Source organism: Sciurus carolinensis, chromosome 14, assembly GCF_902686445.1.
Source record: "Sciurus carolinensis chromosome 14, mSciCar1.2, whole genome shotgun sequence".
In the NCBI taxonomy this organism is placed as follows: domain Eukaryota; kingdom Metazoa; phylum Chordata; class Mammalia; order Rodentia; family Sciuridae; genus Sciurus; species Sciurus carolinensis.
The window spans coordinates 2347778-2365163 of NC_062226.1; the positions used below are offsets into that span (position 1 = coordinate 2347778).

A 17386-nucleotide genomic window follows, 5' to 3' on the forward strand; every position below is an offset into this window, starting at 1 on the left:
GAGACCAGGTGTGACCCGTCCTACCTCCCCCTGAGGGCCAATCTGCCCCACCACCCATTCCAGGGGCACAGAAAGACCTGGGGCAGAGTGACTGACCCACCAAGAGCCCACCCAAGCCCATGAAGCCACACAGTGAGGCACTCGATGGAGACCAAGCTGGCCAGGTCCCAGAATGCAACTCGCACCCAGAAGCTGTTCCCAAAGCGGAGGACAGGAACCCAGGGGCCGGCTCACAGCACCGGGGGCTGCAGCCTCGGACCGCAGGGCACCCCAGCACCCCCATACACTCAGCCACGCCCACGTGGGCCCCACCACCAAGACAGGGCACACTCGGCTTTCCCTGAAGTTGGGAGCCCCCGGAGCCGTCCTGGCTTGAGGGATCCTTTGACACGGGTGGGCTGCAGCAGCAGGGGCCACCACCTCCCTAAGTCCCGGCCACGGCCCACCCGAGTCCCCACACCTGGGAAACCACCCCAGCTCTGGCCCTGACACAAACAAGGAAGCCAGTCGTCCCCAGGGACCCAAGGGGGCTGGGTGCAAACGCTCCAGCCACCCACGCTGTGTATCCTGCCCCTGCACCCTGGCCTCTGGGTGCTGGCGCCCCACAAAAGCCACTCCTCGAGAACAACAGGCACAACCGCCTCCTGCTCTGTGATCCACAGCCCACTCTCCCTGGGCCTCGCCGGCTAACAGATGTTTCATTTAAGCAGCTAAATTACCACAAAATACACCCAAAGAGATGACAGGCCAATTTCTCCCAAGGTTTATTTGCATGAGGAAGGAGTGGCGAGGAGACATTCTATCTTCCCTTTAAAAAAAATTTTATTACACACATGAGTAAAGAAAAAAAGAGAGGCTGCCAGCACATGAATTATGGATGGCAGTGTTCAGAAGACACAAATCCCAGCGCCTCGGGAGCAGAGCGCCTGGGGAGAGGCGCCAAGGCTGCGCCCAGGCTGTCCCGCCCCGCCTACTGTGCACGCGGATGGGCTCTTTGTGCTCTGGCCTCAGTTTCCAGGACTTTTAAATGGAACCACTGTGACTGCTCCTCCAAGGTGCTGTCGAGGGGCAGCGACAGTCCCATGCAGGCCAGGTCCACCATGGAGCCCCACGGGGCGTCCAGGACCACCGGGGCACCGCAGAGACAGCCCTGGGGGCAGCCCAGAGAAGGCAGTGCAGCCGGTGACTCCCTGGGCCCAAGGACTCCAGAAGGGGCTGGGGACCCGGCCAAGCCCAGGCAGCATGAGCAGTGTCCTGGCCAACCCACTGTCCTGGCCAACCCACTGCCCGCCCACCCTCCACACTCAGCCCGGGTGCAGGCCAGCACCTCGCAGCCGCCAGATGACAGAGCAGAAGCGCCAAGCGCCAGCACCCTGCACATGAGACGCGGCTGTGACGTTCTGGCTTCCTGCCCACTGACCACTTCCCACACTGCCCAGGGCAGCCACCATCCACACGTGGGACCCACTAACATGCAGAGATAGGTCCAGGTGGGAGGGAACAAGGTAGTACAGGGACCAGGAGCTGGTCCAGGATGTGGGCTCAGCCCCAGTCATGGTCCTCAGCCGTCAAACCTCCCCACACCGGCCTCCTGCACCCCCTGCACCCTGACTGTCAGCGGGGAGGTGGCAGGTTCTTCCCCCAAATAAAGGGGTGGCCCCTTTGACCAACTGTGTCCAACAAGGCAGACAGAACCCTGCAGGCAAAATAAGGTCCCTCAGGCTGCCCAACTCCAGAGTCCGCGAGTGGACCCAAGTCCCCAGACGCCCAGGAAAAGGCTGACATGAGATGCAGGCGGGCACCCAGGCACAGGGTGGAGGCAGAGGGGGCCCTTCTCCTGACCCAGGGTCCACTCTGACCATCCCGCACCCAGTGCACCACACACCCTCAACCCAGGAACAACGCTGCCAGAAGTCAAGCTACACAGATCAGTCAGAGTGTAACACGCATGCACACACACTTGCACACGCGTGCGTGCACACCCCACCGCGAAGGGAGGCTCACAGCCCAGATGGAGGGGCTGGGTCGTTCACTCCCAGATCCCAGCACGCACAGCCCATCCTCCAGCCCTTCCAGGGAAACCTCCACGCAACACCCCCTGAGCTGCTGTGGGCAGGAACGCCACCCCCTGAGCTACACAGAAAACCTGAGACTCCCGAAGAAAAGCCACACCACTGTTAAAAGCAGACCCGGCCTGGGGCCCAGAAATGACCACAACTGGAGGGAGCTGGCTCTGCCAGCTGAGCCCGGGGACACAGCCCGCCCACAGAGCAGCTGAGCATGGACTGTGTTCAGAGCACCAAGCGAGACCCAGACAGACCCAGACAGACGGACGGAGGCGTCCCAGCAGGACAAGGCAGGGCGGCTGCCCTCAGGAGTCACACACACATCCAAGCCTTCCTCCCGCTCCCTTCCGAGAACTGCCCGGCAGAAAAGATGCCCTGGTCCACAGCCAAGGCCGCCGAGACCTGCCTGCCCCGGGGCCACCCCGCTCCGGCCTCGCCCACCAGGCCCTGGCCCTCACCGGAGGCGGGGAGAGGGCGCCTCCCCTTGCTCTCCTGCAGACCCATGGGGTGCGTTGCTCCCAGGGGCCACCTCTCAGGGGCCAAGGCGAGGGAGGGGGCAGAGTCTGCCAGGACAGCCAGGAGAAGGCCACAGGGCAGACCACAGTGTGGACAGGAGGAGGCCACGGGGTAGACCACAGGGTGGACAGGAGGAGGCCACGGGGTAGACCACAGGGTGGACAGGAGGAGGCCACGGGGCAGACCACAGGGTGGACCACAGAGCAGACCAAAGGGTGGACAGGAGGAAGGCGTAAGGAGGACACGTGGGCAAGGGAAGCACACGAAAAGGCGTTGGGACGAGTCTCACAGCCGTGCAGACAGCTGCCCCTCCCACCACGCAGCCCGCAGCAGCTGGTTCATCCTGGCCCAGAGGAGGGCCTGCCCAGAGGCCATCCCAGAGGGCTGATGTCCCGAGGGCTGCCCAGCGCCATCACACAGACAGGAAGGAGCCCAGAACAGCCAGGGCACAGACAGGCCAGGGTGCCCACTGCCACCAACAGGCAGATGTGCTCAGGGAAACCTGACCCCTGCCCAGGGCCAGTGGCGGGGTCACGGGCAGGACCCCCACTTCACCCAGGAACGTGGCTGGGAGGCCGCTGGCTGGACTCTGGCCCACCTGCAGAGCCCCCCACAGTAACAAGCAGAGCTGTGCGTCCCTGAAGGGTCAGACCAAGAAGCGAGGCCACAGACACTGGGTGGCCACCCGTTTCCATTCAGCCAACTGCAGAGGAGCGGCCAGGCGGAGGGACCACACGGCAGTTAAGGAGGACAAAGAAGGGTCAGGCCGGGCCACTAGGCCACATGAGAACACGCCAGGAAGGTGGAGCTGGGGTCAACGCTATGTCCCTGAACCCCTGACGTGGTCCGCTCCCCGTCATTCAGGAAGGCCCCTGCCCCGCCCTATCCACCAACGGGACGCAGGTGGCCCTGCCCAGCCTCTTCTGCACTCCTGGTTAACACCTGACCACGTCCACCTGGGCCCTGAGCAAGAGCCAGCAGAGAGCAGGCTGGGCAAACAGGCGCTGCATGGAAGAACCAGGCAGAGGACCCCACACTCCCACCAGGATGAGGAGACCAGAAACGGAGCGCTGTCCACTCTGGCCCCGGGGAAGCCCAGGCCACCCCACTCCAGGAGGGGCAGAGGTGCCAGGGCGGGGCAGGGAACTGGTCTGAGCCTCTGCTGACGTGGCAGAGGCGGCCAGGGGCAGACAGCAGCGGCTGTGGCAGTGCAGCCCCCCTGCCTCTCCTGCCAGAGCCGCTATCCTGTGCCCTGAGGGCAGGCCTCCAGGACAGCAAGTCCCTCCCCTGGACACCTGCTGGACATACAGTGACTTTCTATTCTAGAAGTAAATGCCAGGAGGAATGGCCAGGGCACAAGGAAGACCACGGTCACAGCAGTGGCAGCGCGTGGGCCACCGGCTCCCGCACAGGACGCACACACTTATCGCAGGTGTTGGGCGGGACAGGGGTGCCACGTGTCACCGGCCAGCCGAGGCTCAGAGAGGCTGGGTGACGCCCCCATGGACGTCCACCATGGACACCAGGCCGGCGTGGGAGATGCGGGCTCCTCCCACCAGGCCCAGCTCACCCTTCCTGCAGTTGACCAAGCTCAAGCAGGAAGGTGACCCTCAAGGTGGCACCTTGAGAAGCCCTCCAACAGCAGAAGACAGACCCCTCTCCCCAGCCCGATGCAGAAGGCAAGGGGCATGGGGCTCAGGGTGAGGGACTCGGGACCAGCTCCAAGTCTGGGAAGGCCCCCGGCTGAGGCACCGGCTGCCGCCCTCAAAACCAAAAGTGCAAAACCGAGCAGGCCAGAAGCAGGGGGCGCATCGGTGGTGGCAAGCCGGAGCTGCTCGGCGGAGCGCGCAGGGACCCACCAGCGGCTGCCCACCCGACAGGCGAACCCCACAGACAAACGAAGCCGCGGCTGGCAGGCCGGGCAACCTGACGCGGCGCCTCACGCAGACCTGCCGGGCTCCGGCTCCACCACGGCCTGTTTGTCGTCCTTGTTTACACTTTGGATTCGAAAGCCACAGAAGCCCGGCAGCTGCAGGACGCTGAGCAGGCAGGGCCTCGCAGGGCACAGCTTCGGAAGACGGAGATCACAGCACCGGAGCGCGGCCTCCACCTGGCCCGGGCCGGCTGCACCCAGGCCAGCACAGGGCCGGTCTGAGCCTGAGCCCTGAGCCCAGGAGGCTCCCGGGTCTGGGAGCCGCGCGTGGAAGGGGAGGGCCCCAGCTCCACTGCACAGAGTGGGCACCCGGTCCACGCTGCTCCTGCGCAGGCCAGGCACTGGGCTGGAGCCGTGGGGCCCCACTGCCCTCTTCAACCAGTCCTCAACCAGACCCCGTGAGGTGGCTCTTGGGAAGCCCCTTCCAGACAAGGAGGCCGGGCCTGGAGAGGCCACTCAGCAGCCAGGAGGCGGAGAGGCAGCATCAGAACCCAGGCGTGAGAAGGGACCTGCCGTGCCACCCCTGGGCCGGGCCCAGGTGGACAGGGGGACCCAGAGGGGTCTGCACAAACAGTCACCGTGGGCAACTGGGGTCCCACGGACCAGGGCAGGAGCGGATGCAGCACAGCCATGTGAACTCCGCGGAGGATGTTGACAGCGGGAAGACCAGCGAGCACAGGGGCTTCCTCTGCAGAGACCAAAGGCAGAGCAGCCTGCCGACAGCCACGCCACGCGGGCCAGGCCAGGACCGCCCAGCACCTGCCAACTGCACGCCAGCCCCACTGCTGAGCTGAAAAGCGCTCTCCCAGCACAGGTGCAGGAAGCGGGAGGAGGCAGAGCAACCCCCTCCCGCCAGGAAGCCCGCCTGCCAGTCTTACGGGAAACGAAGGCCCAGGGCCTCCTGCCCTGATTTTTTTTTTTTTTAATTGGGGATTGAACCCAGGAGCACTTTGCCTCTGAGCCACATCCCTAGCCCTTTTTAAGAAAAAATTTTTTGAGACAGGGTCTTTCTAAATTGTCCAGGCTGGCCTGAACCTGCGATCCTCCTGCCTCAGCCTCCAGAATGGCTGAGAGGACACCGTGCACAGCTTACTGGCTTCATTCACCCTTCCTTCCACCTCCCCCTCCAGAAAGCCAGCAATACAGACGGTGCCCTTCTCTGTGGCTCAGTGCCCAACAGCAGGTGCTCTGCAGATGGGGGCTGAGTACATGACAGAGGGAGCCCCCTCCCAGCCACCTGGCAGCAGCTGTGGAGACAGGCCATGCCAGGACGCCATGGGAGAGGCAGTCTCTGTGGCCCTGAGGCCTCTCTGGACTCAGGCACAGGGATCTGTCCCCCAAACTCCCCACCAGCTCGAAAACAATGCCAAGGGCCTAGTCTGCTGGCAGAGGGAGGAGGGAGCATATGCAGCCCCAGGGCGAGAGCCACACTGCAGGCAAGAAGGCTGGCCCCAGCTATGCAGCCTGGTCACCCGCAACTCTGCCTCCTCACCCCGGAACTGCACGCTGCACAACCTGGGCCTGGCAGGGCTTCCCTACCAAGGGCAGGGCTGGGCAGTCAGAAACCGGACCAGGGGGTTTTCCCAGCCCTGAGTGCCCCACCCCCGGCCCAGGTAGAGCCTCCCCAGGAGCCTGGGGCACCGCCCAGGCCCCACACCACAGGACAGTCACTCCCCACCACCCACCGTCCAGCTGGCCTTAGGGCACAGCTGCCATCCCTGGAGCCCCCTGTCAAGCCACCCTCCAGGTCCCAGCCAAGAAAGGCCATCCTGGCCAAGCAGAGAGCAGGCACACCACGCAGCCCAGGGCCAGCCTCAGGCCCAGAGAGCCAACCCCCAGGGCTGCCAGTCCTAGCCCTGTGCCTCCACTGCTGACACAGACCTCCCAACACAACAGCAGGCAGCAGCGACCTGGGACGCGGGCAGCAGGGGACACCTGGCCACTGCCCCATGGAGCCTCTCAGCCAAACCACCCAGGGCCACCTCCTCCAGGAAGCCCTCCACACCGTCCTGCCCCAGGAATCCCAGGGCAGCACAGCCCTGAAACACGCCGACATGAAGCCTATGTGGGCCCATCTCCTGCCTGCCCAGCAGGGAAGCCCCTTGCCAGGGAGCAACAGAGAGCGGCAGCAGGCGACCCAACGGGCCAGCGTGTTCTATCTGCCAGCGGGCCCTGGGTGAATTGCCAATAGCTCCCCTCCTCCATCCTGGACTAGAGTGTTGGGGACTCTGGCTCACCTGGGGCTTGGGACCAGGAAAGTCCTCTGCAGATAGGGGACGGCACTGACGCCAGCCCCCAACCACAGCCCTCCATGTGCACCAGGGGTCCTGCTGCGGCTGGATAGTCAATGGGGAGGCGGCGGGAAGACAGATGCCCACTGGGCCCTGGCCGCGGATGCCAGGGGAGGAGCAGGCACCCATGACCTGCGAGGCCCAGTGCACCAGCCTTGACGGAGGCCCAGCTCCAGGCCAGGGGCAAGGACGCAGCATCCGGGACCCCTCCAGGCCTCGAGAAGCACACAATTTTCTCACCAAATCCTAATAGCCTTTGGGACGGCCACTGTCACCCAAGGGTAAGGAGGCCAAGCCCAGGGGACCCCGTCAGGGCTGCACTGCTGTGCCCTCAAGGACCTGTCTGGGGACAGCCTCCTGGTCAGAAGAGGTGGCTGAGGACAAAGCCCCACCGTCACTGCTCGGGACAAGGTCAGAGAGGCAGCTTGGCAGACAGACTGGTAGGAGCACAGCCGAGCCCAGCCCGCGGGCGGCTCCTGCCTGACAGGTCCATGCCAGGGCTTCCAGAGCACATGGAGTCCACGGCAAACCTGGCAAAGGGCCAGGAAGGGGAGTGCCCAGAGGACCAGGGGCCCTCCAGGGGGTCCTGAGCTGGCCAGGAGCACCCCCAGGGGCAGGTCCCCAGAGCAGGTGGCAGGGGGTCCGGCAGAGAGAAATAAAAGGGCAGGGCTGGAGGAGGGAGCAAAGGCCCTGAGGTGGGGAGCCTCGGACAGGCTGCCGGCCAGAGCTCCCAGGACTGGGAGACAGGCCAGGCACCCAGCATCAGGCCAAGGGATGCCTCAAGGTGGGGAGGGACAAAGCAGGTGTTGGAGCCAGACTTCACGGCTGAGCAAAGGGACCTGGCATGCAGGTGCAGGAGGCCACAAGGGGAGGAGTGGTCCAGGCAGGGCTCAGCTGACCAGCCAATGCCCAGCTGACCACACAGGTACCACTGCCTGGTCTGTGGGACCCACCCCCTACTCCAAATGCCCTGCAAGCCAAGGAAGGGCCTGACATTTTTAAGTGGTGGGAGGGGGAAAGCCAAAGGAATTCTGTGACTCGTGAAATGTCCCTGAAACTCGGAGTCCACTCTCCACACGCACATCTTACTGGAGCAGAGCCGCTGTCCAGCATGCTCACCGCAGGGCCCAGAGGCTGCTACAGAGACCCCTGGCCCACAGGGCCTGCGCTGGTTCCCACTGGGCTCTTCCCAGGAAATGCCAGCTGCCCTGCTCCTGGGCCAGGAGAGGTGGACTTGGGCACAGTTAAAAGGGAGGGGTGCAGGGGCCGAGGCACCTGCCGAAAGCCAGGACCCTACCCACCCGCCAGCACTGCCCCTATGCTGGACATCCATCCTCAGACCAGAAGTCATGACCCACGGACATGGCCTGGACACAGAGACAGGAGGAATGGACAGGGGACAAATGTTCCCCACAGATGACCTCAAAGGAAGGTAACGTGCTGCGCACTGCCCAGCCCGGAACCAATGCTTCCCAAACTGAGGAGGACTTCCCCCCGAAGGGGTCACCCTCAGCCACCTAAGCCTCCTGGGAACAAAGGGCTCCAGCGAGGCTGGGTGGGGGCTCTCGGGCTGTGCCCGCCCAAGGCCGCACACAGCTGGGGAGCGCCTGCCCTGGTTCTCTGAGGCTCCCACATCTCCAGGCCCACAGTGGGGACACGGGCTGCTCTCAATGGCTTCCCCACGCACACAGCTCTCTGCTCACTTTCGCCCTGCCCATTCCACGCTGGTTTTTTCAATCAACACATCACACAAACCCCGTCACCAGACTGTGCCTCGCCCTGGGCCCAGACCTGCTTACTGGTCTCCCTGCGGATCTCCAACCCAGGCCGCAGGACCAGCTCCACGCAGCCTGCACCTGCCGCTCCCTCGCCCCGCTGCACTGCCCGCCCTACCGTGCAGAACTGCTAACACTCGGGAAATTGGAGTTTCTTGACCTTGTTTGCATTACTGCCCCCTAAGGAGCCTTCCTGGACATCCTTCCTAATCACACCCCTGCAGGAAACTTTCATACCAGGAATGTGCTGTTCACAGGTCTCGTGATAGTGATACACTTGTATGCTTTACCCTTGAAAAGAATAAGATTTATGCACCTCAAAGACCTGATTTGCCCCCCTCAGGGACAATCTGTTGAGACTGCATAGGTTAAACAAAATATATTATTAAAGTTAGCATGTCACATCTCTTACCTTTTTAAGCTGACATATTTCTATTTGGCAGCACTGATATGGATAGAAAACAGGCATGTTGTATGTGTGGACACCCATGTGTGCACACACACACACAGACGCGCACGCGTGCGCACACAGGCCCCCATTGATCAATTCTCAGGTGGGAGCATCTGCATCCCTGAGCATGCCGCCCACCACCGAGGGACCAGAGCTCGCTGGGGAAATGGCCAATTCCCGAGCTGGGACAAAGGAAAACATTAGCCGAGCCTGGAACATCCTGTGCCTGAAAGCAGACGCTCAAAGGCCGATTGGGAGCATGCCAAAAAGATACACAGGAGCCAGCCTGGGGCAGGTCCCCACCGCTCACCCTGCAACCACGCAAGTGCCAACATAAATAATGACAGTAAGAGATGGCAATGCATGGTGTAAAACAGGAAGCCCCATCCGAACCTGGGGGAAGGGAGCAAAGGAGAAAGGGGGTCAGAGGCAGGCAGGCAGAGGAGGGACAGAGGAAGGAGGGGCGAGGGAAAGGAGAAGGGACACCGGGAAGCACCGCCTTTTAAAAAGTTTTAGCCACCAAGGGGAACAGAGCGACCATGGTGGGAACTCTGGCAAGTCCCCTTCCTCAAGTCATTAAACTCAACATCCCAGCAGAGGGACAAATCTCAACCTGTGCCCCTGCTGGGACTCAAGGAGAAGGACACAGCAACTGTGCTGCTACAGCTGCACAGCCCGAGTCTAATGACAAGGAGGCATCGAACAACCCAGAAGGAGGGACACGCTGCCATGAAAGGAGGCTGTGACCTTCCCAAGTCAAGGTCATGAGAGCCAAGGAAAGGCATCCCAGGCTGAGAGACTCAGGGGAGCAGGGTGCAGCTGAGGACCCTCAGGTCACCCTGGCCGTGAAGGGCATTTACTGGGACAATCGGAGACGCGAACGGATCACCTGTAGCTGCTGCCTCTGGATTCGGATGGCTGCAGCTGCAGTTCTGGAGACACTAAATGGTCAGGGCGCCGAGACGCCAACTCACCCACAAATGGCTCAAGAGAAAGTCATTCGTACTAAACTCACAGCTTGCCAAAAATCTGGGTTACTTTCAAAATCGAAAGAAAAAAGGCTTCCTCATTCCCTTGGAATCAGCCAAGGGTCTGATTCCAGAGACCCCTGGGTCTTGAACCTCAACCTCCCGACAGGAAGCCCCTGGCTGCACTCCTGAACACGCTGGGCACGAGAGCAGGGTCCCTCCAGTCCAGAACATCTCATCCTGGACTTCAGAACCGCAGAGACAGCCCAGCCTGCTGCCCTCCCGCCTTCATGTGGCAGCGGGGTGGACTCATTCCCTGGTGAAGGAACAGAGGAACGAAACCCGGTCCCTCAGCAAGGACCCAGGCAGGAACGCGGCCATGCCTGGACGGGCTCAGGCCTGGAGGATGGGGATAGCAGCACCCTTCACACTCTCCACATACCCAGGGCCTGAGCTAGGGAGAGGAGGCAGGAAGAGGTGCCTGTGATAAAACAGCGCCCAAGTGCAAACTGAGGTGGCCACGACGAACAGTGGGTGCCCAGAACAAGGCTGGCAATGCCCCGAAAGGAGGGAGATCAGCGGGCTTCCTGGAGGAGGGGGCCCCAAGACAGATTCCTCCTGCAGAACTGGGCTGGAGGAGGGAGGTCTTCTGGCAAGGACACAGCACATGATGGGAACCAACTGAAAAGCCATGGGTGGGGACACAAAATGGATGATGAGGGGAGAGGCCAAGAGCAGAGTGAGGTGGGAGCGGTAGCAGACCCCAGGCCCGAGCCTGCTCTCGCTGTGTCCCTGTAGAGAGGCCACCGATGTTCGAGGAGGAGGAGGCCTGGATGGTGACGTGGGCATGACAGAGCTGGGTGGGTGGGCTTCCAACGGGTCCTCTGCAGAGCGAACGCAGGGTTGCCTGCTGACCCAGCACCCTCAGGACCTCAGGACCTCAGCTGCTGTAGGAGCGAGGGGCCCCTGGCAGGATCAGCAGATCATGGCCATAGCTAATTAGTTTAATTAAACCCAAGGGTGGCTTCCAGGCATTTTGGAAAAGAAAAGAGTGTTCTGCCCACTGCAGGAGGGCTCAATCCAGCAGGCAACGGGAACTCCCTGTGATCACCTCCCAGGCCTGGCTCTACGCAGCAGACGCTCAATCAACGTACCCTGCTTTCCTGCTCCTCTGGGGCCGCTAACCCCAGATAAACTCAGAGCGAGGGGAACTCCAGATTCTCTGACCTCAGACGTCACCCCCAGAGGTCAGGGCATTCTAGGACCTCACCGAAGGCTTTGAGCTGGACAGGTCCTGGCACACCGTGGTGGGCGTACGCCCTGCAGAGGGGCCCTGCCAACTCCCTGGCAGAGTGTCCAGGTGCCCAGTGTAACACGGGCACCACCCAGCCCTGAAAACAGACACACGCCATGGCCCACAGAAGGCCAGGCCACGCAGCAGAATGTCAGCAGCAGCAGGAGAGCCAGGAAGTCCCCTGAAGCCACAGTTTATTTCAACAGTCCTGGGAGGGAGACCTGACTTCAAATGTTAGTTCTGCCACTTATTATCTGGGTGACCTGAGGCAAGTCACTCAAACTATCTGACCTCTAACTGCTTCATCTGTATCAGGTGGCCGACCCTTCCAGCAGCACAGGTAAGAAAGGGCAGCTGTCATTTTTCTTGTGATCCAACCACTGCAGACAGAGAGAGATGACACCTTCTGTCCCCCCATAAGAAATGTGAGTTTCACAGACAGCAAAGAGTGAGCACCCAGAGAGTATGAAGTCCCTTTCCACATGCACAGGTGCCCACGGTTTAAAAAGGGGGGGACCCTTTCTTTATTCATGAATATACCGATGAGGGCATCTGTCCACCCCCAATCCAACAGGACACAGGCTCGGAGCACCTGCAGGTGTCCCTGAGCAGCAAGAGACATGCAAAGACCAGTGTGACCCCCGTCCTCCAGGAAGGAGAAGACAAGCAGAGGACCAGGAGGGCAGCCTGGGCCACAAAGGGCAGTGCAGAGTCTGGATGGCACCCCCAACGTTCCTGGCATCAATCAAACAAGTGTTAAAGACGCTCTGCATGCGCCTCCCCAGCACACCCTCGCACCATGGCTAGGAGGTGACTACTCCAAATGTCTTCATTAGGGAAAATGAGGTCCTGAATGTGGTCACCTACCTGGGAGGTGACAGTGCCAGGATTCAATCAGAGCCCAACAGACACACACTCGTCTGATTCTCTGACCACCCACAGCCCTATTAATACCACTCTACCAGGGCAAGGGCAGGGGGCTCAAGAGGACCCTTGGGATCCATAGCGCTGCCCAGCAGATGACTCCTGGGACCCCAGGAAGCCCAACCTGAACTTCCAGCACAAGGACTGAGCCTGCTGCCCACCACACCACTGCCCCCTCTCCCACCCTGCCCAAATCACTGCCGGGAGGGGTGGCAGGAGAACCCAGGTACTCCTAGGCCAGGCTGAGCTCTGCCAGCCACCACAGTGCTGAGCCACACACGGGTGTCCCCAGCCTCAGCCTCGCTGCCAGTCAGTGCTAACACACCCAGAGCAGCCAGCGTGAACAGCCAGGCAGCTCAGTCAAGGGCAGGCACCTGGTCAGGGCCCAGCTTGTTTGGGGACAGCAACCCTTCCTCAGTTTCTCCAGCCATAAAATGGGGTAAGTACTCCCCAGCTCCACAAGGCCTGAAGGCAGCGTAGAAGACAGAACCTGTTAAAGTCCTCTAGGTGCCACTGGGGCCCCCACCTTGGGCATATGGTCATTAAGAGGGTACAGTTCCTGACTCTGGCTGCTGGGGAGGCCCTGAGGGCTCCCTCTCTGGGCTGTCTGCCCCAGTCCCAGTACATCATCACTGAGTGGCAGAGTGGACCCCCACCCCTCCCTGGAAAAGGGCCCCATCTTCTTAGAAAGGCAGTCACTGCCAAAGGGCAGAGGCCGCAGCAGGCCTGCTGGAATGTTAGGACGGGTGACTCACTCGACCCCTCCCCCCCAGGCGCTGTATTTCCCCAAGTACCCTGGTGAACAGCCACTGTCCACTCGGAGTTGCCCAGCCGCCTGGGACAGGGGCTGCCCTGCAGGTCGTGTCTGGGCAGTCCTGGATGGACCCAGGCCACCACACAGTCCGCTTTGCCTCCCCAGATGCCTTCAAAGCATGCTAGGGTGGGGGTTCCACGACCCCTGGAAGGCGGGCCGAAAGCCTCCATTCTGCTTAACTCTCAGCCAAGTTCTCTCTTTAAGGGGCCAAGAAAAGCTGCTCGGGCCATCGGAGCGGACATTTTCCTGCCCAGCCCTGCGGCCATACGGGTGCCTCCGCCACGACAAAGGCCACACTTGAGGGCCCAACCGGAGGTGGTGAGGGAGCGATGCGGGCTCGGCCGGGGCGGCCGCATTGAGGACCCCAAAGATGGCTCGATCCCTGCCCCGGTCCTGGAGGAGACGGAGGCCGACGAGGGGGCAGCGCCCAGCCCACCCTCGGTCTGGCCTGAGGGCCCCCGCCCCGCCGCGCCCGGGGCAGGCACCAAGAGCGCGCCCGCTCGCCCTCCACCGGCCCCAGCTCCAAGCGCGAAGCCCAGACCTCAACCCCGGCGCAGCCACCCGGTGCGGCAGCCTCCCCGGGGTCGGTAGGGACACTCGCGGGGCCGGGGTGCCCAGGCTCCGCAGGGGGGCGGCAGTGCTGGGCGCCCCGCGGGGCTGGAGTCTTCCTCCTGCCCAGGAGGCGTAGAGCGGGGAACCGGCTCACAGGGGGAGCAGTACCCGCGGGCGGCGGAGACGCGCCCCGGGCTTGGGGGACTTTGGCCAACTTCGTGCCTCCGGGGGTCGCTGCTCCCAGCCGGCTCCAAGGCCGGGGACGCGCCCGTCTTTATCAGTCCGCCGGCCGCCCGCCGCCGGCCCCAGCCCTGCGCGCCAGCCAATGTGCCTGGCCTCCGTAGCGCCGACCTCGTCGTTCCGGCGTGCGCTTCCCCGGAGCGCGAGGGCCCCCCCGCCGCGTCCAGACCCTCACCTGGGACATCTGCGGCCGGAAGTTGATGTCCTTGAGGTCGATGGAGCCGGGGGAGAGGTTGTGCAGCAGCTGGCACAGGAGGACGCCGTCGCGCAGCGCCTGCGCCAGGTCGAAGACCACGGCCGAGGGCCACACCACCCGGTGGTTGGGCGGCAGGACCTTGCAGTCGATCAGCCAGCGGCCGCACTGCCGCCACTGCTCCATGGCGCCCGGGCGCCCGTGGCTCGCGGCGGCCGCTGGGCCGGCTCGCTCAGGGCAGCGCTCCGGCCAAAGTGCGGCGGCCGCGGGGCATCCCGCCCGCCCGCGCCGGGCTCAGCGGCCGGGGCGGGGCTTCGCGCAGGCGGCCCCGGGTCCCCGCAGCGCCGCCGCGCGTCCCTCCTTTTCCTCCTCTTCCTCCTCCTCCTCCTCGGGCTCCTAGCCGGCCGCCGCTCCCACCCACGTGCGGCCGCCGGGAGGGCACCGGGCAGCGCGTGGGATCCCCGCTTCACACACACAAGTCCGCTCTGGCCCCGGGCCGGGCTCCACGCCGCCCGCCGCCGCAGCGCTCCGCGATCCGCCCCGCCAGGCACCGCATTCTGCGCTCCGGGCGCCCCGCGGCGGCCGCCGCTCCTGCCCCGCCCGAGACAAAGGCCCGCGGGTCGCTCGCTCCGCGCGTCCCGCGCCTGGGCCGCCCGCGCCGCCGCCGCTTTGTTCGCCCCGCCTGCCGGCTCCGCGCTCCGAGCCCGGCGCTCCGACTCGGCGGCTGGGCTGCTCCGGGACGCGGGGGGCGCGGGGGGCGCGGCCACGTCGGGCGGGGCCGGGGGCGGGGCCGGCACCCTCGCCTGGCACCTCCCCGCCACCCAAGCGCCGCCCCCGCCCCCCCACTTCCTGCCCCGCTGCGGGCGGCGAAAGTTGCGGAGGGCGGGGGCTGCGGCGCCGGCCCCAGCGCACACTTTGTCCAAGAGGTACCCGGACTTTTGGAGAGACCTTCACCCGACTGGCGCGACCTCGCCTGAGGAGTGACGGCCAGGTCGCAGTGCCTGTGCCCCCGTATGCCTCTGGACCCCCGTGGAGGTCGGGAGGGCGGGGCGCCCTCTCACGGCCTTTCGGAAAGTACAGACCCGCAAGGGCGCACCAGCCGGACTGAGGCTCCGCACCCCGCTGGCACGTCAAGCTGCCTCGGCGGGGTAATCAAGGCTGGGATCACATGGGCCCAGGTCTCCCCAAAGCCGCCTTCTCGTCCTCCGCCCTAGCCAGAGGCCGCAGGACGGCCCCGAAGGTCGATCCCCTGTCCCAACAGGCAGAGCAGGCAACCGAGGGAGAATCTGTGTCATGAGTAAGTCGCAGAGGGAAGAAGACCTGCACCCTCAGTGCAGGCAGCCCCAGGGGTTGGGCGGGACAACAGTGTTCTATCCCCGCTGGCATCGTGTGACAGTGGGAGGAGCTTCAAGGATGTAACAGCTTATTCTGTGACTGAAATTATGTGGACCCGGGTTCAGCTTTCCAGAGCCTGGGTTCTTCTTGCTGATGCTGGGAGCCCAGGGCAAGCCCGAGCCTTCTTTGAGAATGACTTCATCAGTGTAACCAGGCTGAACCCTGCCTGGACTGTGTTCCCTGGGCAGCCACCCAGGGGCCCACCCCCCACCTGCTGGACTGGACAGGATCAGAGCAGGATGGCCCCCTTCTCGCCACAATTCCAGAGAGGATCTCTTGCACCCAGGGGCCCTCACCAGGTCCTGTCCTGTGAATGGCCTCTGCAACCAGACTTGCCCCCACCTACCTGAGGAGGAAGCATGAGGCTCAGGCCAAAGTCTGGCCCCTGGGAAGGTCACGAAGAAACCTGCCCCACCAAGTCAAATGACAGGTGAGCTGCAGCTCCCGTTGGGCATCTGCCTCTGAGTGAACAGGGGCCCCTTTGTGAACAGCTACAGAGAAGCCACCTCCCCCAGGGAGGAGGGTCCAGCTGTCCTCACCTAAGGCAGACCCCTCCAGCCTCTCCCTAAGAAACTGCAAAGACAAGAGCCAGGCCAGAGCTTCAGCCTGATCTGAGAGCCTGGCAATGGCCCTCCAGCAGGAAGCTCCTGCCTCCCCTCAACAGTGAGGGGACCCCCACTCACTCCCTCAGACTTGCTTATGAGAAATGAACTGGATAAATTATCCAGAGGCCTGGCCCAGTGTCGGGTCAGTAGGGGCTTCTCCCCCAGCACCTTGCTAGCACTGCCAGCACTGCCCCATTCTGGTCTCAGTGTCTGTACCCAGGTAGCTCCCTCTGCAAGAAAGGGGCCTCTGTCCTGCCCTTGGCTTTCCTGCCTGGGCAGAGAACAAACCAAGACCACACCAGATCCGGGACTGAGGCACACCCTGGACATTGCAGATGTTCATCTGCTGCCCCCTGGTGGTGCTGAGGATAGAGCAGACAGCTGGCCACCCAGAGGCTCCCAGGAGAGGCCCTGCCTTGAGGAGCCAGGGATCTGGGGGTTACCCTGGCGACCAGGCCTCTCTGTTGGGCCAATCACAAGGTCTCCATGGTTCCCAGTTCCTGACCTGGAGAGGAGACCCTGAGGGGGATGGAAGTGAAGGAAGGAATGGAAACTTCTCCCAGTGCTTGCTCTGGGCATAACAGCAGGTCGGAATTGCGTCAAATCAGGGTTAACAAGGAGATGCTATTCCAGAAGCCCTACCCCACCTGTACCCTCTGCCCTCAGTCCTGTTTGCAGCCTGCCCGGGGCACACTCCAGGGGGCAAGAGTCCTCCCCAACCCATGCACCTTGGAGGCGATCTCCCCGGGGACCCACTTACACAACTACCAGTGAATGACTCCCAGTAGAGTTAAGCAGATAAAACCCGGGGGCGGGGGGGACCCCAGCCGAGTTTCCCAAATGTGTAGGAGGACTGCAGGCCATGGAAGAGGTTGCAAAGAGGGACAACCTAGGAGCAGGTGGCAAGGCTTCCAGAAAGAACCCAGGCTTCAGCTGACAATTCAAGATGGAGCCTGCTTATGGCAAAGAGGGATGACGTGGAGGCGGAGGTCCACCCCAGGGACCCAAGTCCGCCTGGAGCACATGTCAGCCCTGAACACCAAGGAGTTAAATGCCTCTGTGTTCTCAGTGGACCACAACAGCAACAGTCCATCAGCAAGTCCCAGGGACCACTTTCCCATCTTGCCTAGCTCCTCACCACTCCTGGCCCCTCTACCACCCAGGTCCGCACTCCCACTCCTCAGGTTTTCAACAGGAGTCACCTGCTCCCACTTACCATCAGTCCAGGAGCCAGCGAAGATCCAGTCAAACCTAGGAGAGGCCCTGACACTGTCCCACCCAAAAGGGAGTCCTCTGTGGGGGGACCCCTTCCGCAGGCCAGCCCTCACGGTACAGCCTCCCCGGCCCTGACCCCATCTGCCTCACAAGC

The 17386-nt window shown here is 63.1% G+C and overlaps 1 protein-coding gene across 5 annotated transcripts in view; it reads right to left on the reverse strand.

Moving 5' to 3' along the window:
- The window catches only part of Vav2 (vav guanine nucleotide exchange factor 2), a 141378-nt gene extending 126648 nt beyond the window's left edge, over positions 1-14730 (reverse strand). For all 5 annotated transcript variants that reach the window (XM_047524711.1, XM_047524710.1, XM_047524709.1 and 2 more), the window contains exon 1: positions 14000-14730. In XM_047524711.1, coding sequence (XP_047380667.1) covers positions 14000-14203 — 204 coding nt within the window. In that variant the 5' untranslated portion in view covers positions 14204-14730. The remainder of the gene's footprint in view (positions 1-13999) is intronic.
- Positions 14731-17386: the final 2656 nt, after the last annotated feature.